The sequence below is a fragment of the Carcharodon carcharias genome, chromosome 8 (genome assembly GCF_017639515.1).
Source record: "Carcharodon carcharias isolate sCarCar2 chromosome 8, sCarCar2.pri, whole genome shotgun sequence".
NCBI lineage: Eukaryota > Metazoa > Chordata > Chondrichthyes > Lamniformes > Lamnidae > Carcharodon > Carcharodon carcharias.
In genome coordinates this window covers 21,974,428-21,999,439 of record NC_054474.1, presented here as the reverse complement: position 1 = coordinate 21,999,439, position 25,012 = coordinate 21,974,428, and the positions used below count along the sequence as shown (strand labels likewise).

Genomic DNA, 25,012 nt, shown 5'->3' with positions numbered 1-25,012 from the left:
AGGTTCAGGCCTGAGATGAAACAAGCCCCCTGCCCAACCTGTCATGTTGCAATGTAGTCTTTTTCAAAAATTCTCAATTTAATAGAAACCTAAACGAAGATAAGAACCGTCGCTGCGGACACAAATAATGTCACTATGGGTGGAATTTTACCTCCCCATTGTGGTAGGGGGCGGGTCTGGAAAACACAGTGAGCCGTTCAAAAGTCTATCGACTGCAACAAGAGCGGGAAATCCCGCCCGGGGGAGGGGGCCATAAAATTCCACCCTACGCTACCAATCACGAGGTAGGATTTTTTAGCCCAGCGGGCGGGTGCACGCCCGACCCCATCCGGCATGAAATCAAGCGAGACGGCGTCGATATTTCGGTCAGTGGGCGCAAAAGTCGGAAGCGCAGTTGGCGGACGGGCGAATCAGCCAGGCCGCCTTTACATTTTTCATGAAGCCTCATCGAAGGGCTGGATGAGGTATCCGTGATGAAACAAAAATGAAAATAAAATTCGGCGGGCAGCATTTTTATCATGTATATTTTCAGATGCCTGACTGGGATGCTTGGAAATTTTTTTTTCCTGCTTTTCAAAACATTATTTGAGGATTTTCGGGTCTGCAGCTCCCTGAGGCAGGTCTCTGCCTTCAGGGAGCTTTCTCTCAGTCAATGACCGTGCCAGTGGTGACATCAGCACCCGCCCTCTTCCCGCTCCTCCCCCCCCCCAACCCGGCAACGCTGAGCTGCTCAGCGCACGTTGTGTGCTGGCTGGCCGTTGATTGGCCAACAGGGTGAAATCGCAGTCAGCGGTCCGTTCCTCGGCCCTTCCTCGGCTGCCGATCGCACCCGCCCGCCAACCTAAAAATTCTGCCCATAAACTGAAGTGTCTTGAATGGTCGCCTTCCCTTTAAGAAGATCGTGATTTGAACACTCGGGACATTTAACATTGTACACAAAGAAGATACAACTTCTGATGCAAGAGTAAAAGTTACATCATGAAATATAAAAGAAAATATTAAACAGAAAAATAGTCCTTATTTTCTAAAACAGAAAGGATAACTATGTACTTAGCACTGATGGCACGGATCAAAAACAATATTTTGCAGTTGGTTTCTCCATTTTTCAGTGTTATCATCAGCAACTTGAGGGATATATTTGGCCTTTGCTCCCAAGCTTACGTTTGGCCAGGACTTGTATGTGGAAGCACATTTACGTGAGTGGACACGGTAGTTTTCCCCTGCAGGTTCTGGGCGACACACTTGTAGAGCCCATCATCAACAGGGCGCCCCTCATCCACCAGGAGAACGCTTTGAGACAACTGCCGTATCTGACCATCCATGTACACAGACTCCTGGCTCTCCCTGGTGTAGGTGGGTCTCCCCAGCTTGTTACAGCGTAAAGGAAATAGGAAAGAAAATAACAGGAAGCAGAATAATAGTGAGAAAAAAAATCAATTACAATTTTTTTATATCACTTTGAACACAATAGAGTCACTTGGAGTTTTATAAATATACTTTCATTACTGTATCAATAAAAAACACTCTCTGAGTATGAATAGGAAACTTTCTGCTACCCTAAAAGAAATATTTCACATTTCTTCCCACAAATGCCAATTGTTCTCAGTCTCCAGAGACAGCAGGGACCAATGAATTGTAGGAATGTATAAGTTGCAGCACCAATTGGTATTAATGTGGAAAACTACTCTTTCAGCTCTGGATACCAATTAGAAACACTTATTGTTGAAAAACAGTAATGGAAGTTAATGAGCTTTCTCATGTCCAATGCTTCTTGACTCTCAATCTATGGAAAGCCAACATTCACAGTAATTCTGGGTGGTCGGCTGCTGATCTTGGAAAATATAGGAATCAACGTGCTAAGGAATTGCAACTTGCATCACTGTAGAGGAATATCGCAAAGCACCTCACAGGGGTTTAATCCAATAAATGGAGATGATTTTGAGGTGGGGCCAAAAGGAGTAATGCTGCATTACTGCTCCTCCTGGCTTCACATTCGGTAGGTACTTCTGTACAAACTCATCTTTCTGATGGCGCCTGCAGTGGTCCGTTTAGAGACCAACAATTAGCCTGGCTGAACACACCCAACCTGATAACCCAACTTTAGTTCTGGGGCTCTTAAGTAGACATTAGATCTTTTATTTGCAAATTAAAATGTGTGAACTCTGTATGCTTATCTCTTTGATTTTTATCAATATGGTGTTGTTGTGTGCTCACAACTCCTCACTCCACCTGACTGCTTCCTCGATCTCCATCCTACTGTCCCAACTGTCCCCCTCCCCACCACCCTGCACTCCAACCCCTGTGTCAATGTCTCTATCTCCTCCCCATCTCAATCTCACCCATGCCCTCCAGATGTCTCAATCACCCCCTCCCAACCAGCCCACCTCCCCTGCTGGCCAAAACCCCCCCACCCAACTCTCTTCCCTTTAAGCACTTAAAATAAGGAATGCTGCCAAAAGTACAATGCAACAAAATTGAAAGCATCTTTACCAACAAGCTGCCTGGGGATGCCCATAAAGTGACCACAGCTCACAGGTCTCATTTAAATGAGACCCCCCCCCCCCCAGGCCAAATATCACCTTGGGCCTACCCAGTTGGGTACAGTGACCATTTCCTGCCCTGCGTTCATACCAGTGAACCAGCATGACTTTTTATATGGTGGGGAAGGGGGGGTGGGTGGTCACAGCTTACCTCCTGGCCAGGGAATTCCCAAGTAAAGTCCACCTCTATGTCAATTTCTCCAAGAACTGTACATGTTACATTAAAGTTTGCACCCACTGGTACTGAGCTGGACGAGGCTGTGATTTTAGCTGAAGGAGGGGCAGATGGATCTGAGGGAGGAAAAATATAGAGTTTACTTTCAAAGGCTGTCCTATAATTCATACGTCTTTAGGAATCAACTTGTGCAATTAAGGTCAAACTTTATGGATAATAGGGTAACGCCTACCTCCTCCTGCTTCAAGTACCATGCCCTAAAAAGGCATTGGTGATCACATGGACTTCCATTGGATTAGTCCATGATTATGCTTGGCAAAGTATTGCAGTGGTTTACCGTTCCCTTCTGCAGTACGGCTGGCCAGGAAACTCTCCTGCTCTTACCACCTGCCATCAGATATGCTGCAAGGATTTACAGGCTGATGGTCAACCTGTTTGGCCTTGTTACCAATATATCTTCCAGGAGGTGAATGAAATACAATTGTGTGGTCCTCGGAACTTCTTGCCAAAGTGTTTCAGTCTTTAATTGATTCAAATTGGCTACCGTGTTTCCTACAAGAGTGGTAATATTTCAAAGAGTAATTAATTGGCTGTAAAGCACTTTGGGACATCTTGTGGTCATGAAAGGTGCTATATAAATGCAAGTCTTTCTTTTTCTTTTTTCGGGGGTGTACACAAAATAATTAGGGGAGGCCCACTAACGCTATCGTTCTTAAACTATAATGAAGTAATTTGTGGATGATGAGCGCCTGCAACTGCTCAGGTACAAATAATGTCACTGATTTTATCAGCTTTTTAAGTATACATTTTTTAGTCTCTGTTCTAATTTTTTAGTCTGTACACATTAGATAGCATGGGGTGTAACTGCTTAATGAAACATTCGTTATTGTATTGCACAACATACTCACAATTGGTAAATATGAGGAGGTATTTTGTGGAGCTCTGCAATAATCCCCGATAACTTGCCACACAGTACACTGTGCCAGCAAACAATGGTAAGGCCTTGTGGATAATAAACCCTTTCTTCACATCAAATGTGATTAATTTCCCATCCACCGGAATTACCTCTGGTGGAAATTCCCGATGCAGAGACACTTTGGCAAGAGGATTTGTTACTTGGCATGGTAATCTGGTGGGTCTGTCGGTGCGAAGCTGAACAGCTTCATAATAATCATTTGCTGGTACAAACAGTTCACGTGGATCTGTGGAGAGAAACTAAATTATTGGCTTTGCTCATCAAACTGCAAACCTCACAACATTTATACTCATTCAATGATTTATTTCCGGTAGAAATCAGGATTTCGAAGCACTTTTCTGGTTCTATGGAGGAAAACACACTGGATTTCATTTAAATCAGTCACTTTTTATTTGCATGCTGATCACAAACCAGCATCAACCATCACATCAATATTTTAAACATCAAAGAGGATTTGGCACTTCTGCCATTACGCTCCACATTCAGCAAATCTCATACACCAAAGGAAAGAACTGGCTCCACTGTTCTATTATCCTGCATCCTGGAGGGACAATCCTTTTAAAAATTATTTCTCAAAATGTGGGCAACACTGGCATTTATTGTCCATCTCTTGTTGCCCTGAGAAAGTGGCTGGGCCTTCCACTTGAACCTCAGTCTTTTTGATGATGGTATTCCCTTGCTGGTATTAGGCAGGGATTTCCAGGATTTTGACCCAACAATGAAGAAGGAGAGGTGGTATGTTCAAGTCAGGATGGAGTGTGATCTGGAGGGAATGTCCCGGTGATGGTATTCCCATCATCTTTCTGCTTATCCTTCTCAGTGGTAGAGGTCGACTGTCAGGGGTTGTCAGGGAAGCAAGCTCAGCAAGTTGCTGCAGTGCATTCTACAGATAGTACACACTGTACAATGGCACGTCCTAGAGCTAAGTATGCTGGTAATTCTGGAATGGATACTGATTTCAGTGCCTGGGGTGTCAATCAAGCAGGCTACAGGTACCATTGAGTTCCTTGAGTGTTTTAGTGGCTACAGGCTCCCAGGAGAGTGATAAGTATTCCTGACTCACTGACTTCAGCCTTGGATAGTACCTAAAGCATAAGGAGCTAAGTCACTTATCAGAGAGTACACAATTTCTAACTTGCTGTAGTAGCCAAGGTGTTCATATGGCTGGTCAGTTTAAGTTTCCGGTCAATGGTGCCTCTAGGATTTTAATGGTGGGACAATTTAGACATGTTGATAGTAGTGAGCATCAGGGGAAGTGTTGGGCTTCTGCTTGTGATTGATGGTCATCATCTGGCAATTATGAGGTGCAAATGTTACCTGTCATTTTTAGGCTTGCATAGGTTGTCCGATTATCAGGCGAGTTGTGACTAATTTTCCAAAAAAGGACAGTCATTGATAGAGCAGGTCAAGGTGATCGGGCCAAGAATGCTGTCTTGAGAACTTCCTACCATGAAATTCTGAAAGTCATCTTGCTCAAAAAACTATGTCATGGCGATCTAGACTCGCCACCATTGTCTGAATCAGTATTCATTGAACTTATGAACTCAGCAAGTCACGCAGTTGAGTTCAGTTTACATGACACCACATACACCCAAATAGATGGTTTTGCCATGGGATCACCTCTAGGCCCTGCTCTTGCAAACATCTTTGCTGGGTCCCATGAGAAATGAGTCTTCGATGGAATAACACTCAATCTCCTATATCTTGCATATTTCCGATATGTGACACGTTTGCTATATTTGAATCCGCAGCTGCATGATATGCTCAAATTCATCTTTGAAATGGAGCAGTCAAATGAACTCCTTTTTCTCGATATACAAGTAGAGAACCCCCTGGCAGATTTCTCAACTACAGTTTACTGCAAGCCTACCTTCACTGGTCAATATAAGCGTTAGGATTTCTACAGTTCCATGCACTATCAAATTGGCCTTATTGTAAATAGGGCCTGAGCCATTTCTTCACCATGCAAACTTGATGCTGAAATAAGGCACATCAAAGGCATCCTGCAGGACAATATCTACCCTGATCAGATCATTTCGCGCTGTATATTGCGCAGGCTCATGAACGGCCTAAGGGCCACTACTTTTGGGCCTGAAAAGAGCCCAGTCTACCTCAGACTACACTGTAAGGGTAAGGCATCTCAAAAAAACTTGAGCGATAGGTGAAGCTAGCCATTTCACACTGCTACAATGCAGTAACAACACAAGTGGTATTCACCACTAACAGGATGCTGCCATCAAACCAAAAAGATGTTCTGCCTATCACACAAATGAGTAATGTGGTACATGAATTTCAGTACTGGTGTGATGCTAGATATGTAGGCCGTACATCCCAAAGATTGGTGGATCGTATCAAACAGCATGTCCCTTCAGCTTTTTGCAACAGGCAAGGTACTGACCATACCCAACCAGCCCGTACTTGCAAAGCTCAAACCACAGTGTCCATCATTATATGTGATTCCATGATTGGACAACATCTGCTAAACAACCCCTGGTGTGTTAAGAGTTACACTGACAACCAATTGAAGATTATCAGTTGGGCTCGCAGTGTGGCTCACTTACACATACTAGAAGCTACATATATTAATACACAGGGCCCTGTTCTTTGCAGAAAGAAAGAGCTCCAAGACTCAGTCCATTAGCTCAACATTGTCCTGTTTGGGCAAACTGAAATGGAGTTTTTACTTTTCTTGCCTGACACCTTTATAAGATTATAATAAGTTATTCTTTCTGTGACCTATTTTGCCAATGTCTGTATGTTTAATTGAACATGGTTAAGAGGTGTGAAGGGGATAAAGTTTGTTTTGCTGTTACTATAATGGCCCTGTCTTATTGGCACGTCTATGGGTTGTAGCAACAGCAGTTTCTTTTCAAATCGGATTTCTGAATGTGTATGTTTTTTTTGCTCAGCATTTCAACACTTGCTGTTGCTGGTTCTGTATACAGTGCATATTGGGTGAATGGATATGGAGGGGGCATTTAATTACAGAGGTGGCATGGATGGGGCATAGGGGATAGGAGTGGGAATGTGTGAGAGGTGAGGGCCAGGGAGCCAACTTGCTTTTAATACAAGCGAGACGAAGTCCCAGAGAACTGAGGTGGGCCTTCTAACCAGGATACCTCAGCACTTGCATCCCCCTCTGCCCCTCCCCCTACCCACCCACCCCCCGGCTGCCTCCAATCTGCTTCCAGGGTCAGCAGGCCCGACCCTATCCCGGCCCCACCTTCCTGGAGAGGAAATTGGAGTGTCATGGAGCCAATAAAACTGAGGTGGGTTCTGCCAAGTTGGGAAATTTCCTGACTCAAGCTACTTGCCTCAGTAGCGAAAATAATTTGGAATAATTTGACTGGGGTTGGGGCTGGGGGCAGGGGATGAAGTGGAAGAGGTGGGAGAAGGGAGAGGTAACAGCTGGTTCTGGTAAACAGGTCTTCAGCATTATAGCTAGGGTGTCATCCGGGCCTGTATCCTTTGCTGTCTGGTGTACTCAGCCTCTTCTTAACGGCATGTGGTAAGAACCAAGTTAGATTAAAACAGACTGAGAAGGATTATTCACTTTGCGCTTTAGGCTAAAGACTCCATCAACCACCTTATCACACTCCACCTCAAAGGGAGTTCTATATGTTGGCCAAGACATTAAACTGAAAATGTGTTAATTGCATTAGATGCCTTGTACATCGAAGAAAGGATACAGTGCATCTTAACATTCTGATCCTGCATCTTTGAACAGAAATATGACAATCAGGTCACCATTTATTTATCAAGAAACAACTTGTCATTGACCAGCCACAATTATTAATTGTATCATATGAAAGAACAACAGCCTATCTTGTAAGACTACACAGGAGATTTACCAGAATGGTTCCAGGGATGAGGGAATTTAGCTACAAGGTTACGTTGGAGAAGCTGGAGCTGTTCTCCTTGGAGATCTGATGGAAGTGTGCAAGGTTATGGTATGGTATGGCATGATAAGGTAATTAGCTGTAGTTTACAAAGCACCATAATCATCTCTCCATCAGAGGGTGGGATAATTGGTTATAATAGCATGAGGAACGCCTCTCCACATCAAGGCGAGGAAGCAGGCCTCCATGAGCTACCAACAGCCAGTACAGGGATTATACCTGTGAGTTGGCATCACTCTGCACCGCACTCTAGCCATCCAGCCAACTGAGCTAACCCTTCAACAACCCCCACCCCCACCCCAACAAGATTGTGATATGTTTAGACATGTTAGAGAAAGAAAAGTTGTTGTTAAATTTAAACTATTCTTCCATCTACATGTTTAAAATCCAATTCCAGCATTCAGTTGGTCAGCCTAGTTCTACACCTGCTTTAAATCTAGCATCATAATGCAGTCCTCACCAGTGAAGAACACATAGGTGCTGCCTGTTTTGGAATCTTCCTTTCTACAGGTCTCGGTGTCACAATCCAATGCCCAGCAACTATATTCACCAGTATCTGCTCCTGTGCTGTTCACTACTACCAGCTGGCTGTGCCTTTTGCGATGGGTAATGCTGTAAAGTAAGAAAAAGCACCTTTAAAATATAAATCAAATGGCAAGTGTCAGGAATCAAAGATGAAGAACCACACATCTTAACCAAAACACAAATCAGTAATCTTCATAACTCTTCCCTTTAATTAAAAACTTATTAATAAACTTTTGCGGTACTCTCCCAAAATTCAAGCTGATTGAGCCAGTGAGTGACAGATACACTGACCAGGAAAGATCCCACTTCAGTGTCCTATCTGTGTTGCACTGTCGAAGTTAGTGTCTTTCGGATGAGATGCTAACCTGAGACCTCTGTCTGCCCTCACAGATGGACATTAAAACATCCATGACACTATTTCAAAGAACACTGGGAAGTTCTTCATTGTGTGCTTTGTAATGGAAACATTTTTCCTACTATTACTGTGGGATACTTTAAAGAAGGCTTGTGGGGGCTGTGTTTTGTGTGTGTGTGTGTATGATAGAGAGAGAGAGAGAGAGAGAGAGAGAGACAGTCAGACTGTAAGGTTTGAATCAAAGGAATTACATGTAAAAAACAGGCATTTTGAAATGGAGATGGGTAAGCTGAGGTCTCAGCAGATACAGTGTGAGTGGAATTGGCATTTGTAGATAAGTTGAGAGGTTGTTTGATTTTCAAAGGGACATGATAAGATGTTTTACAACTGGCAAGATAAATAAGACAAAGTTATTAAGTTTATTTTTCCTGAAAGCACTGGCCATATAGACAACATGAAAGATTTTTATATTCTGGGAAAAGTAACTTCCAAAGCAAGGGTGAAACAATGGGATTTACAGATCGGAAGGGAGAAAATGTATTTAAAGAAAGTTGGAAAGCTGTGTTGTGTGAGATCTTGGAAAGTTGGCCAGTGTGAAACACCCCAGAGAAGAGTTTGCTTATTCTGGAGAGCAAGGTTTTGTTAAAAGCATTGGAATTCCATTGTCAAGTGAGAGGGAGAGAGAAACTGTGAAATACCTTCCTTATAGCAACAGTGGGTGTTTGTGGTAATATTGCTGGATGTTTTTATTGATTAAGAATCTATTTAAACTGTTCCCCGAAAGGGGTGTGTCATTGAGGGTCCTTTGGGAAGCATGTTACCTTCTCGTAACGAATACAAATTACAAAATCATTGTGACAGCTTGACCAATTTTCCCTTTGGGATTTGGTCAGCCTAGCAATTACCAGCTGCCATATCATAACAGCTGACCGATATTTATCCCTCAACCAACTCCAAAGAACAGACCATCGGGGTCACTGTCATGTTGCGAGGTCTTGCTGTGCTAAATTAGCTGCTGTATTTCCTATTTTACAACAGTGCCTATAGTGCAAAAGTACTTCATAGGCTGTAAAGCTTTTTGAGGTGGCCTGAGGTCACAAAAGTCACTATAGGAATATAATTCTTTCCAACTGAACTCAGCTGGGATGGTGCAATGGGTTATACTGGTCATGCACCTGGTACTCCATGTTGCAGAAAGGAAAATTATTATGATTTCTACTCCAGTGGCTTGTGCTGTAAGTGCATATGTGTGACCATTGACTAAGGGCAGGATAAGGTTCAACAATGTTGTAGGGCAGGCTGCTGTAAAACAAGTTCACTCATTTAGCTTTCCTGTTCGCATGGCTGGCTCCCTTTCGCATTTCCTTGATTTAAGATTCCATGCTGACGCAGTTGCTGCAGAAGATAATGTCTTGTATTCATTTACAAAGAATTAACTTCAATGGAGAGTAAAACTGGACAGTGGGTAAACCAGGTTTTATTCCCATAAATTACTCCGTGGCTTTCCTGAAGATGCTGATTCCAGCCCTTGTTACAAAGGCACTCATTCTTTTTACAGCCATCTGGGAAAGGAGATGAACTAGACCAAGAATCACATGGAATCATACAACACAGGAAGTAATTCAGCCCATCTTGTCTAAGCCTATTTGCAAAGTATATTTCCTCTTTTAGGTATAAAAAGAACAAAATTCTCAATGGTGATTATAGTAATCCACTGTACTTATGAGTAAAAATAATAAGGGCTCCTGTACTCAAAAAGCACTGTCAAGGTTTACCAATTCAGTTAGTTAATATACCAGAGGGTGGTCAGGAATTAGCACCATTATATCTGAACTGAGTCCAAGGAAGATCAAAAGTATATCTTGCACAATTAAATAAAGTTGCCAATCACAAAAAGGCTTCAAAGGCTCACAGACCGCCTAACAATACTTTCAAGAAAAGGGAAAATACAGAGAAAAAGGAAAACGCAAGATTCTGTGCTGATTTTGCAGCAATATTCAGAACAATGATACACATTATTAGTGGATATATAGTAATAATTGATCACATTGTAATGCTTGCGCACATAACTACGTCAACCCAAAATTACAACATTATTCATTTTCTATTCAATTATACGTGGTTCCAATCAGATTTGATATTGGCTTAGAATGTTACTAATAGGTATAACGTCATCAACTTAAGCATTAATAAATATCATAGCTTCGTATTATTCAGCTCTCAGTCTGCTGGTTACACATTTGTTATAAATCAATTTTGGAGTTGAACTGTGTTGGTTGTATATGAAGCATTACCCAACCGCTGTGTGAGTTAGAAACAGAGGCCTGGGATTTCTACTCAGTTGCGTTGTTTTTGTTTCTGTAATTCACCCAAGTCATTGCAAGCAGCATGGAAGATCACAGAGTTTTAAGCACAAATTATGCTTGGTGCAACTTGAGTTTCTGTGATCTTTTGCACTAACTTAAAGGGCATCACACTAGAAAGCACCCATAAAGCTGGCCATGGTCCAAGATAAATTAATCACCACTGGAAATTTTCCACTAATTGCATTTGTGTGCAGGCTTTCAAGGGAGCTCAAAAAATTATGCTGGTTCTTTTGGTTGCAAGGACACTAATAGGCACGATTTTAAAAACTTTTGAATTTTATTTTTCATTTCCTAAGAAATTGATAACTCAATATAACTAGGAAATTGGACTGTATTTTTTTTAAAGTAATTTTTATTCATTTACAATTGGATTACTCACAGGTAGTGAATGAGACACCAATTGAAAATGCTTTCTTTTGTAATTAAACCTTTCTTTTGTAAAATTTTGTAATTTTGTAATTTTCTGCTGCAGTAATAAGGCTGCGCCAAGTCACCACTCATTTTATATATCAGCAAATATTTTTAAAGCAATTTTTTAAACATTACATTTTAATACACTGCTCGATTGCATTGGTTTATGAAGATTTTGTGTTCAGCAATTTTGGATGCCATCTTACACATTTTGCCCAATGACTGTATATAAGATAATAACCAACTGATCTATACACAAGACAGTGACAATAAAGAGGGTCCTTTACTGACAACAACTTTCATTTAAATAGCACCTTTAACATAGTAAAACGTTCCTCATAAGGAGTGATATTAAACCGAATTTGATACCAAGCCTGTAAGGAGATATTAGGACATGTGATCAAATGCTTGGTCAAAGAGATAGGGGAGAATTTTCTCCCCGTCGGGAGCGGGTGCAGAGCCAACCACCGCCTGCGGATTGGCTGCGCGCCATTTTATGTGGGCGGGCCAATTAAGGCCCGCCCAGTGTGATGCACACCTGGAAGCGCTCAGCGCTATCTGTACGGGCGGGGGGTGGGGGGGTGGGGGGGAAGAAAGGACAGCCAATGCTTGCGCATGCACGCGAAAGAGCACAGAAATCTCCCTGAGGCACGTCCCCAATGTGACAGCGTCAGGTGAGCTGGGGCATGTTTTCAAAATGTTCGAAAAATGTTTATTAATGTAAACAAACACTTCATGAAACCTCATCTTGCCCATGGATGCAGTTTCATGAAAATTGCCAAGACTGCTTGGGCTCTTCACCTGCCCGCCAACCTTAAGGCTGGACAGGCAGCTCTGTCAACATCTTTAATTGCTTTATTAATGGCCTTAAAAGGCCTCTGACAGCTCGGCGGGCGCGCAGCTGACTCCGGTGCGCGTGTGCCGAACGGAAGATTGGAATGACGCGCAGTGATGTCAGGACGCATGCCCAACATCACTGCACATCATTTTACACATCAGTGCGTGGGACCTGCCTCTGCATGTCAAACAGAAAATTCTCCCCATAGATTTTAAGGAATATCTCAAAGGGGAAGAGAATGTAGATGGAAAGGTTTTGGAGGGAAAATTCCAAAGCTTAAGGCCAAGACAGCAGAAAGGATGGCCAGCAATCAGGAAACACTGTTTGTCATATCCCAACTTAGGATATCCTCATAACACATGACTGGCAGCTTCATGAAAAAACAATTGTTTTCCCTCAATGTTACAAAGGCATCATTATGTATTCTCATGAGACGCTTAAAATTAAAACAAAATGTGTATGCTGCACATTAAATAGAAACTGCATTGATGCAATTATTAAAGAATGATTGTGCTCATGTCAATGTGAAATTGGTTTTTAAGGACTATTGTGTTTGGCATGAGTCGAGCATAGCAAAACACGTTCACACGGTCATAGCTACAGCCTTGCATCAGATCCATTGGGATAGATCTGCTGCCTGGAAGTATAACCGGTTTTGTGGATCAGCTACACCTGGGACACAAGTTGAAAACCCACTCCAGTGACTGTACATGATGAAACCAAATATATATATTTTTTCAGAATAGTAAACGATTAATAAGGAAATAGCCCTAATACATTTTACACAAATACTTCAAAAACATGACTACAGATCAACTGAATGTGGGGGCAATAACATTTCAACAGAGGCAAAAATACCTGAATCTACCACCGTCTTCCTCATCTAGGTAACTGGGATACGCCCAGCTGATATGTTTTCCTTTGCAGCGTAGCACAAGCCTCTTTCCAACAGAAAGCACCACAGTGTCGGATGGTTTCTGAAACCTGCCTTCTTCCAATAGCTGAGTCATTATGAAGATCTTTGCAGGCACCTTAACCTTCTTCGCTTTTGGCTTGCCTTTGGTCTTTTTGGTGGCGGCAGCTTTAACTTTCTTCCCAACATGTTGCCTTTTATTTTTGGCAACATTTTTGGTGACCTTTTCATCCTGCTGGCATTCCACTAAAAGAAACAATGTTGTTGCAAAATATGTTCATAATTTTAACCAAAATATTTTTGATAAGTAAGAATTTTTTTGCTGAATTCACAAGAGAAAATCATAGAATTTTAATGACACAGAAGGAGGCCATTCGGTCCATCATGCCTGCACTGGCTCTCCAGATGAGCATCGTGACCTAGTACCATTTCCCTGCCTTTTCCCATTACCCCTGCACATTGTTTCTATTCAAATAATCATCTAATGTCTTTGTGAATGCCTCACTTGAACCTGCCTCCACCAGGCTTCCAGGCAGCACATTCCAGACCACTCGTTATGTGAAAAAGTTCTTTCTCACATCACATTTGCTTCTTTTGCAAATCACTTTAAATCTGTGCCCTCTCGTTCTTGATCCTTTTACAAGTGGGAACAGCTTCTCCCTATATACTCTGTCCAGCCCCCTCACGATTTTGAACATCTCTACCAAATCTCCTCCTAGTCTTCTACTCTCCAAGGAGAACAATCCCAACCCCCTCTACAATCTATCCTCATACCTGAAGTATCTCATCCCTGGAACCATTCTTATAAACCTCTTCTGCACCCCCTCCAATGTGTTCAAATCCTTCCTATAATGTGGCGCCCAGAACTCCAGTTGAGGTCTAACATGTGTCTCAAATAAATTCAGCATAGCCTCCCTACTGTTGTACTCTATGCCTCTATTAATAAAGCCCAGGATACTATAAGCTTTATTAACTGCTCTCTCCACCTGTCCCGCCACCTTCAACGATTTATGCACTATACACCCAAGTCTTTCTGCTCCTGCACCCCCTTCAAAATTTCACCCCTTATTTTCTATTGTCTGTCCATGTTCTTCCTACCAAATGCATCACCTCACATTTCTCCGCATTGAACTTCATCTGCCACCTATTTGCCCACTCCACCAACTTGCCGATGTCCTCTTGAAGTTCCACACCGTCCTCCTCGCAGTTCACAACATTCCCAGGCTTTGTATCATCCTTTGAAAACTTTGAAATTGTCCCCAGCACACCAAGATCTAGAACATTAATATATATCAGGAAAAGCAAGGGTCCCAATACCAACCCCTGGGGAACCCCATTTCAAATCTTCCTCCAGCCCAAAAAATATCCATTGATCATTACTCTCTGCTTCCTATTATTCAGCCAATTTTGTATCCAGATTGCTACTGTCCCTTTTAATTCCATGAGCAATAACTTTTCTCACAAGTCTGTTGTGTGGCACTGTGTCAAATGCCCTTTGAAAGTCCATGTACACCACATCAACAGCATTACCCTCATTGCCCTTTTCTGTTACCTCTTCAAAAAATTCCAGAAAGTAAGTTAAACATGATTTTCCCTTTAGAAATCCATGCTGGCTCTTCCTCAGCAACCCATATTTTTGCATGTGACTATTAATTCTATCCCGAATAATTGTTTCTAGAATCTTGCCCACCACTGAAGTTAAACTGACTGGTCTGTAATTGCTGGGCTTATCCTTACGAACTTCTTTGAACAAGAGGGTAATGTTTGCAATTCTCCAGTCCTCTGGCACCACTCCCGAGTCCAGAGAAGACTGAAAATTATGGCCAGTGCCCCTGCAATTTCTCATCTCACTTCCTTCAATATCCTTGGATGCATCTCATCCGGCCCCAGTGCCTTCTCAACTTTAAGTACCAACAGTCTATTCAACACTTCCTCCTTGTCAATTTTGAACCTTTCTAGTGACAGAGTTTCCTCGTCTGTCACTATGGCCTGGGTAGCATCTGCCTCCATTGTAAAGACAAATGCAAAGTATTCATTTAATACCTCAGCCATGGCCCCTTCATCCATGTGTAAATTCCTTTTTAGTCCCTAAACAGCCCTAGTCCTCCTTATACCATTCTTTTACTATTTATATGTATATAGAAGACTTTAGGGTGCCCCTTTATGTTGGCTGCCAGTCTTTTTTCATAATCACTCCTCACTTTCCTAATATGCTTTTTCACCTCCCCTCTGAACCTTCTGTATTCCTCTTGGTTCTCAATTGTAGTTTCTACCTGACACCTGTCATAAGAGCATTTCATCATCTTTATCTTAACTTTAATCTCCTTTTCCATCCAGGGAGGTCTGGATTTGTTTGCCCTACCTTTCCCTTTCAATGGGATATACCTTGACTATGCCCAAACCAATTTTTTTTTTGAAGGTAGCCCATTGTTCAGCTACAGTTTTTCCTGCTAATCTTTCATTCCAGTCTATTGGCCCAGCTCTGTTCTTGCCCCATCGAATTCGGCTCTTGTCCAGTTAATTATTCTTATTCTGGATTGCCTATCGTCCTCCTACAGCGTACAATGATCACTGTCTCCTAAATGTTCCTCCACTGACACTTGATCTCATTTCCAAGAACCAGGTCCAACAGTGTACCTTTTCTTGTTGGATTCGACACATACTGCTGTAGAAAATTCTCCTGAACACAATCTACGAACTTTGTTCACTCTCCACCATTTACACTACCACTGAACCAGTCTACATTTGGGTAATTAAAGTCCCCCATTATAATTACTCTATAATGCTTGCATTGCTTGCAATTTCCCTGCAGATTTGTCCTTTTACATCCTTCTCACTATTTGACAGTTTCTAGACTACACTGAGCAATGTAATTGCACCCTTTTTGTTCCTTAGCTGTAGCCAAATTGATTTTGTCCTTGAACCCTCCGGGACACCCTCTTTCTCCAGTACTGCAATGCTCTGCTTAACCAGTACCACCATCCCGCCTTCTTTCCTATCCCTTCTGAACACCTTGTACCTGGGAATATTTAACACCTAGTTCTGCTCTTCCTTTAGCCAGGTCTCTTATCACCACAACATTATATTTCCACAAGGCAATTTGCGCCTGTAACTCCCCAATCTTATTTACTATATTCCATGCATTCACATACATGCATAGTAACCCTGATTTAGATTTTGTTACTTTCTCCCTTGCCCCAACTTTACCTATCAGCTTACTATTCTCTACACTAGTGCTATCTGTCCCTCCCAGTATTTTGTGCACCTTGGTATGTGCTATCCATGTAGCTCTCAGCCAGTCTGAAATTATAGACTCCAGGTCTTCCATTCGTAACCTTCAATCCAATCATTTGTGTAGAAATTACAACACGGAAACAGATATTGACCAAACTGCTCCATTTGGTAAATAACTTCCACACAAGCAGCAATCTTAATTTCATGTTCCCACTTTGTTCCTAAATTCCTTTATCATGCTGTCCTTCAACCATCTCTCTAAACTTTGACATCATTCAAGTAGCTAGCCATTATCCACAAAGGACCATAGGCATCTCTCTCCATTAATGAGAGAGAGAGAGAGAGAGAGAGACAATTGGTTATAAATAGCTTAAGGGGCACCACTCCATAAACATGGGGCAAGGTGAGGCAGGCTCCATGACTACCAAAGCCAGTATGGGATTTGTGCTGTTGGTGTCATTCTGAATCATACTGTAGCCATCTAGCTCTCATTAACCCTAGCAATTCATTTCACAAACTCACAACTCTTGGGTAAAAAAAAGTTTTACATCCGTGATAATGAAACTGCACAATGTTTATGCATCAAAAATTCTATTATCCACACAGATAAGCAACCAAGATCTTACCACTTCATTCTCATTGCAGTGAAAGCTGAATGATAGGCACTAAGCAAGGTTGAGATATATAATGTGTATTATAACAAGTAGACCTTTAACTGTAATGCAAACTGAGTGAGATATTTCAGCCAACTCCTATAGTCCATCATGAACATTGCTGCTGTGAACATTATTGCCTCACTGTAGAACAGAGTGCATTGTGAGTGTTACTTTCTAGTACAACACAAACTAACTTGTGGGTATTATTATAAACAGGTTCTACTTCCTGGTGCAACATGAACTGTATAAGGGAGTGGGTGGGATAATAGTAATCTCCAGAGGCTCAGGCTAATGCCCTGGGGACACAGATTCAAATCCCACTGTGGGAGCTGGTGGAATTTAAATTCAATTAATAAAATTTGGAATTGAAAGCTAGCCTCAGTAATAGTGACCATGAAACTACCATCAACTGTCATAAAAACCCATCTGGTTCACTAATGCCCTTCAGGGAAGGAAATCTGTCATCCTTACCTGGTCTGGCCTACATGTGACTCTGGATCCATGGCAAGTGGTTGACTCTTAAATGCCGTATGAAACGGCCTAACAAGCTACTCAGCTCAAGGGCAGTTAGGGATGGGCTACAAATGCTGGACCTGCTGGCGACATCCCATGAAAGAATAACGCAATCTAAGTCAATGAAAGGAATTCTACCACATTTCTCTGCCCCATTACCCAAATGGCGACATTTTAATTGAAGGAAACTGTACGGCAAGATCTTTCTTGCGCTAATCCCAACACTTTTGGTGTTTTTTTTATCAATCTACATAGCGTCTAATCTACACAATCTGGGAAATTGCGGATCGGATGGTTTCCAATCGACCAGCCACTTTTCCTCTGGATTTTACGTAATAATATATAATAATTAAACTTATAGCCACATGACTTAAGACTTCAAGCAGTTAATATTTCCATTAAAAAACTTAAAGCTGGCATTAGGAAGTACACATCAGTTTGGTGGATGTGGTTTGGAAAGACCATGCGGGTAGCTCTATGGAATTCAAAAGTATTTTCTTAAGGCTCCATTTACTTACCGAATTCCAGTAGAAAAACACTCAGGCAAACCAACAGGAAAACTAGCCCCGGCTTCATTGTGAAAGATTAAAAAATAAGCTCGGAAGTTTTGCAAAGTTTACAACCATGCAAGGCAAGCTCCGAGCTACACTGGGCAGGGAAATTCACACCAATGCGTCGTTTTAGCAGTTCCGCAGTGAAATGTCGAGATGCCAAGGAAATTGCTTTTCTTCAAACGCGATCAAGGAGTCAACTATTTCTCGCCCTACAAAGTGTCCTCACAAGCGGCTGAGATTCAACCCCGGCAGAGCTTGGCAACTATCAGGGCAAACTCAATAGAATCCATTCAACTGCTTCGAGCGCTTAATAAACACGCACATGCTTCTCATACTTCCCTCTCCGCCCATCCAAAGTGGACCGTCCCTAAATATATCTTAACAGCAATCGAAAAGTCATTACGAACCCCAGTTATAAATATGCACGGTGTAAAGATGAGGTCTGCTTTTCACGTGTTTGTACAAGAGCCAAAAGAAACATAACTGTTATATAGGTTCAAAGTTTGGCCTGTCCAAATTTCATCCTTAAAACCAGCCTAACGCTGAGGTTTCTGCCATATAACAACTACGGGTTTATCTCCTTGGTTACTTCATATTGTGCGCAACTTTGCTCCCTTTACCTTCAAAAGAACACGAATGTTGCAGCCACAGTTTGGAACTCAAAACAAAAAGATTTCCAACTGACATGACTTCTTGTAAATCAACAATTGTGGGACGTATCAATCATGCCTTGTCAAGGAATGACCAACATTTTCCCTAACTGCAGATTTATAAAGCTGGATCTTTACAAAAATACATACCACAGGAAGTTCAACTTCCCAATGAAAGGCGGCTCCTGATCATCCTCGAGCTCTAAGGCCGCTTGTAACTCCCAGGACCTGTGTGAGTCCATGTCCCATGCCCATTTGGAATGTGAGAGGCTGCACTCTGCCGTTTCCATCATGTGAATAGGCTGCTCCTCAGCTTTTGGATCCACTTCAGTCTCATACTGCCGATCATTGGTCAGCAGGTGGGGAGGGAAGAGGGTAAATCCGAGGGGCTCCTTGTGGATCCACTCTAGCGATTGGTCAAGCTGGCCAATCCACAGGTCCAGGTTGGATACAGCCCATGGGGGCAATTGCTCTGACTGCCATGCCATCACACCCACCTGAGTGGCCCTGGTGAAGGAACATGTGGTGTCTACTGATACCTCTTAAGGTCTTCTGCGACTGTTGGCGACCGCAGCGACAGGAGTACATGGTCAACGCTGTAAATAATATCACAATTTAATTTATAAAGGCACAAACCTTCCAGTCTCCAGATCATCAGACACCGGACTTACGACCCAAGAGGGGCATTAGGACCCTGCTGTAGTCCTGGCTTGCTGACCTATATGGGAATTGCCTGGGAAGTTTCAACTTCCGATGGGTAATTGCTCTGCTCCCCAAGACTCATTCTTACGCTTTGAGTTAGAGTTGGAAACTTTAGACAGTTCTGATGTACTTGCCTGGACAGTTACCCAGGAAATGTTAGACAGATTAAAACCTAGTCGAACTCCTGAGTAACTACAGAATTAACCCCAACCCCCCCCCCCCCCAATCACACACTAGCCTCCCTTGAGCCCCGACAGCTGCCCCAGACCAACAACTAGCCTCCCAACCCGCCAGTTACCTTCCCAACCACCCAACAGACCCGTCTAGCCCCCGATAACCCAACTGACCCCTAGATATCCCCAAAACCCCTACCTGACCCAACTACCTCTCCGACCAGAGTTGATTGGACCTGCCTACCCTATCTGAACCAACCCAACTACCCAATAACCCATCTACCCACTCATATAACTCACCCATCTGCCACCTTAACCTCTGCCACCTCACCCACCTGCCACCCTACCCAATGACAACCTCAACCACCTGCCGCCTCAATGACCTACCACCTCACTCACCTGCTTCCCTACCCACCTAGCACCCTAAACAGCTGCCACCTCACCTACCTACCACCTCACCCAGCTAACAGCCTACCAACCTATCAGCTCACCTACCTGCCACCTCATCACCTGCCAGCCTACCCACCTACACTCGATCACCTACCACCTCACCCGCCTTCCACCTCACCCAACCACCACCCGTCCCACCTAGCAGCTCACCCACATGTCACCCTACCCACTTATCACCTCATCCACCTGCCAGGTTACCCACCTGCCACCTCACCAACCTGCCACCTCACCCACCTGCCCCTTATCCATCTACTGCCTCACCCACCAGCCACCTCAACCACCTACCGCCTCAGCCACCTACCACCTCACTCGCCTTCCACCTCATCCAACCCCCGCCCTACCCACCCACCAGCTCACCCATCTGTCACCATAACCACTTATCACCTCACCAACCTGCCACCTCACTCAACTCTCACCTTATCCACCTAACTCACCCACCTGCCATCTCACCTACCTGCCACCCTACCTACCTAGCCCACCTACCACCTCACACATCTACCACCTCACCCACCTATGCTCACCCATTGCCACCTTAGCCACTTACCTCACCCATCTGCCACCTCACTCAATTGCCACCCTAGCCACCTACCAACTCAACCAACTGACACATTACTTGCCAAACACCTGACCCACCTGCAGCTCACCCATCTGCCACCTTAACCATTGACCACCTCGCTCACCTACCAACTTGCCCACCTGCCACCTCATCCAACCCCTATCTACCCACATACCACCTCAACCACCTGTCACCCTATGACTTATCATCTCATTCACCTTCCAGGGTATTCACCTGCCACCTCACCAACCTGTTACCCTACCCGCTTACCCTCAACTACCTACCACCACACCCACCTTCCACCTCATCAACCCCCACCCTTCCCACCTGCCACCTCACCTGCCTGCCACCATACCCACCTGCCACCCTACCCACACATCCACCTACCCTCACCCATTGCCACCTCACCTACCTCCACCCATCTGCCACCTTACCCAACTACCACATTATTCACCAACCGCTTCACCCGCCTACCAGCTCATCCACTGTCACCCTAACCACTGACCACCTCACCCACCTGCCCCTCAATGACATACCACCTCACTCACCTGCTTCCCTTTCACCTAGCACCCTAAACAGCTACCACCACACTCACCTGCCTCCCTATCACCTAGCACCCTAAACAGCTACCACCTCACCCACCTACCACCTCATCCACCTAACAACCCACCCAGCTACCAGCTCAGCTACTTGCCACCTCACCACCTGCCAGCCTACCCACCTACACTCAACACCCTACCACCTCACCCACCTTCCACCTCAACCAACCCCCACCCTATCTACCTAGCAGTTCATCTGTGTGTCACCCTACCCACTTATTGCCTCACCCACCTGCCAGCCTACCCACCTACCACCTCACTCACCTACCACCTCACCCACCTACCACCTCACTCACCTACCACCTCACCCACCTACCAACTTGCCCACCTGCCACATCACTCATCTGCCACCCTACTCACCTACTCTCAACCATCTACCACCTCACCCATCTTCCACCTCACCCAACCCCCACCCTACCCACCTACCAGCTCACCTACTTGTCACCCTACCCACTTATCACCTCAACCACCTGCTAGGTTACCCACCTGCCACCAGCCAAGCTGCAACCTCTCCTAACTGCCACCCTACCCACCTAAAACCTCACCCATCCAGCACCTCATACATCTACCACCTCATCCATCTACCCTCACCCATTGCCACCTCACCCATCTCCTTCATCCATCTGCCACCTCACCCAGCTGCCACTGCACCCAACTGCCACAATACTCACCAACCACCTCACCCGCCTATCAGCTTGTCCATCTGCCACCCTAACCACTGACCACCTCGCCCACCTACCATCTCACCCACCTACCACCTCACCCATCTGCTACATCACCTAACTGCCACCCTAACCACCTTCCACCTCACCTGCCTGTCACCCTACCCACCTACCCTCACTGACCTACCACCTCACCCACTTCCATCACCCAACCCCTGCCCTACCCACACACCAGCGCACCCACCTGTTATCCTATCCACTTATCACCTCACCCATATTCCAGGGTAATCACCTGCCACCTCACCCACATGTTACCCTACCCACCCACCACCTCACCCAACTGCCACAATACTTGCCAACCACCTCACTCTCCCACCAGCTCACCCACCTAACACCTCCCCCACCCACCAGCTCACCCACCTAACACCTCACCCACCTAACACCTCACTCAACTGCCACCCTACCAACCTGCCACCCTACCCATCTACCACCTCACCCACCTACCACTTCAGCCACCAATCACCACACCCATCTACCACCTCATGCATCTGCCACCTACCCACCTAAACTCACCTACCTGCCCCCTCACCAACCTGCCACCCTACCCACCTTCCCACATTCATTCACTAACATTCACTCTGGAACTTAAACTTATCATACCACAGCTAGTGCCAAAAAAAGGGGGCTTGTCTTGTCTTCACCCTGACTCTGTTTCAGATAATAGCACTGCACACCAAGTTACTTTTACCAACATGGCAAGTGACATAAACCCAACGGTGGCTTAGGAGACTGTACAGTGTTGAAAGCAGGTGTGTGGCCAAATTATTGAGCCAGCCTAATCTATGAATGTTGGACATATCCTTGTGTTTAAGAAAATTGCCTGTGGGAATACCATCCACATTGTTGTGACCCAAGAATATTCAGGCTGCTTCTCAATCTGACCTGTTCTTCCCTTACTGTAAGCATCAAGAAAACTGTGGTTTTGGGGCTGCCCTCAAGCACACAATCAAGACTCTGCTGTAAGTGGTTAGCAAATTCTGCTACCTTGGGTCCACAGTGACTGACGCTATTGATGCAGAATCCAATGCATGCATATGGAAAGCAGCTATCGCCTTTGGTCAACTCAAAATGCACTTGAGGAAACAACAAGCTGACTCTTAGGACCAAGATCTTGGTTTGTGAGACCTGTGTTCTCAGCACCTTTTTATATGGCTGTGAAACATGGATGACTTACAGCTATCGAGAAAGAAAGCTCAGCTATTTACATCTTCGATGTCGGCAGTACATTCTCAGCATCTCATGGAAGAACAAAATCGTGAAGGTGATAGTCCTCTCAAAGGCAAATCTCCCAAGTATACCAGCACTCATCAAGCAGGGGTGACTTCACTGGCTTGGGGCTTGGGAATGTTGGCAGGGTGGAAAACAGATGCATTCCCAAGAATTTTCTGTAAGGTGAGATAGCCGGAGCCAGAAGACCAGCAGACACCAAAAGCTCCACTTCAAGGATGCCTGCAAATGGGACATGAAGAACGCAAACATCAATTTTCACACCTGGGTAAACACTAGCTGATGACAGAGGGAAATGGCGACATTACCTGCGGGCCGACATGATGATCAGTGGGTAGGCAGCTTGAAAGCAGGTGTCAACACCATAAACAACAACTCACAAAAACCACTGCAAAAGCGGCACTCGTGACAGAAGTTGCCTCCCAAGGATTGGTCTCTTCAGCCATCAGCAAAAATGCAGCTTGTGAACCTATCCCATTACAATGGATTTGCTGCATTTCCATGATTCCATGTAGATTGAAGGTGCCAACAGCATTTTCAATCTGATGGTCCAACCCCATGTCAATGGTAAGGAGACCGGTAGTTCTACCATGCAAATCAAAGGCATGTGAAATGGTGGAAAATTACAATCTTTGACAGTATAAATTCAAAGAGATCAACTTTTAGATGGCAGCTTTAGGCTTATTTGGGAAGAATTTGAGAAAGCATTGGGAATTAAAGAGAACTTCAATGAAATGTCTGAATCTATGACCAATGGAAACAATTCAGTGAAGATTTGGAAGGTTTAAAGACTGGATCGATTGGGAGGTGTATGTGAGCACATAAATGAGATTTCAAACTTCCTCATTTTTAAAGCGACTTAATTAATAAACACAAATCATAAGAGACAAAAAGGTGTTGAATATTTTTTTGCAGGCTGTTGGTCATGTGGATGACACCAAAGTCTGACAAATAGTTCATAATTCCAGTCTTAAAAGTATTAGAACCATAATCCTGGGAATTATGAGCCTGATAAATTGGCAGTAGGCAAATATTGAGGTGTGTTTTCAGGGTGTGGGCAATACTGGCAAGGCTGCATTTATTGCCCATTCCTTGTTGTCCTGAGAAAATGCTAGCCATCCTTCTTGAACCACTGCAATCCTTGTGTTAATGGTTCTCCAACAATGGTTTCAGCTAGGGAATTCCAGGATAATGGCCCAACAATAATGAAAGAACAGCTGCTGTTTAACTAGAAGCTCCCCACTCCTCTGTCTTGGTCGAGCTTACAGGACTTGTGGCTGCTCTCAAAGTAAAGTAACTTGTCTAACATAACAACAGTGACTGCACTTGAAAGTTAACCCACTGGTGTGTGGAAACATAAAACAAATGGGCTGAAAAGCCTTTAAAGTGCTTCAGTCTTTTAAATGCCTCCCTGTGACTGGAGGTCTACCTTACCTGGTTTCGCTGTGTGCTCACAGTGCAGACAGTCCCTGGAAATGCTACAGGGTCCTTCCACATTCTCTTATGAATATACTAATGAATTTTCCACCTGCTTCCGTCACCTGCCCCAGGGCCGGTCCAAATATCGAGCTGACGATGATTCTGACAGCAGAGGTTTCCAATGGATTTTTACCCCTCTTCAATTTCACTGCTACACAGGGAGCAACCCCATAGAGTTGGCTGGAGCATTGGAAGCGCAGTCCGAGTTGCAAGAAGGTGAGAAACCGATTGGATATATTGCTACCTACCACTGGTGAGGAGATGCTATTAAATCATGACATGTTTACATAGTTAGCTTCTGCTTTAAAGGAAAATTTGACGCAAAAGCATGACAGAAATGTGACAACTGAAAATAAATAAGAGCACAAGAGTTTCATACTGATGTAAGATTTCTTTAGGGTTTAATTGTAAAATGACACCAATATTGAATCTCCCCAGTGACTTAGCAGGTAAATGCACTATGGGACTAACTCATATAATTCAGGAAGATCCAGGTATT

The 25,012-nt window shown here is 44.1% G+C and overlaps 1 protein-coding gene across 1 annotated transcript; it reads right to left on the bottom strand.

Moving 5' to 3' along the window:
• Positions 1 to 1,094: 1,094 nt before the first annotated feature.
• On the bottom strand, positions 1,095 to 18,133 carry LOC121281348 (platelet-derived growth factor receptor-like protein). The gene is made up of 6 exons (XM_041194263.1): positions 17,920 to 18,133; positions 12,944 to 13,244; positions 8,051 to 8,202; positions 3,624 to 3,917; positions 2,692 to 2,831; positions 1,095 to 1,367 (listed from the first exon to the last, which is right to left on the bottom strand). The coding sequence occupies exons 1-6, from the start codon at positions 17,975 to 17,977 to the stop codon at positions 1,158 to 1,160; spliced, it is 1,155 nt and encodes a 384-aa protein (XP_041050197.1). The 5' UTR covers positions 17,978 to 18,133; the 3' UTR covers positions 1,095 to 1,157.
• Positions 18,134 to 25,012: the final 6,879 nt, after the last annotated feature.

Excerpts from the sequence above, each read along its gene's own strand:
- LOC121281348 (XM_041194263.1), bottom strand. The coding sequence starts at position 17,977 with ATGAAGCCGGGGCTAGTTTTCCTGTTGGTTTGCCTGAGTGTTTTTCTA. Across the intron at positions 13,245-17,919 it reads TGTTTTTCTACTGGAATTCG|TGGAATGCCAGCAGGATGAA; the intron begins GTAAGTAAATGG and ends TGTTTCTTTTAG. Across the intron at positions 2,832-3,623 it reads CCTCCTCATATTTACCAATT|ATCCATCTGCCCCTCCTTCA; the intron begins GTGAGTATGTTG and ends TTCCTCCCTCAG.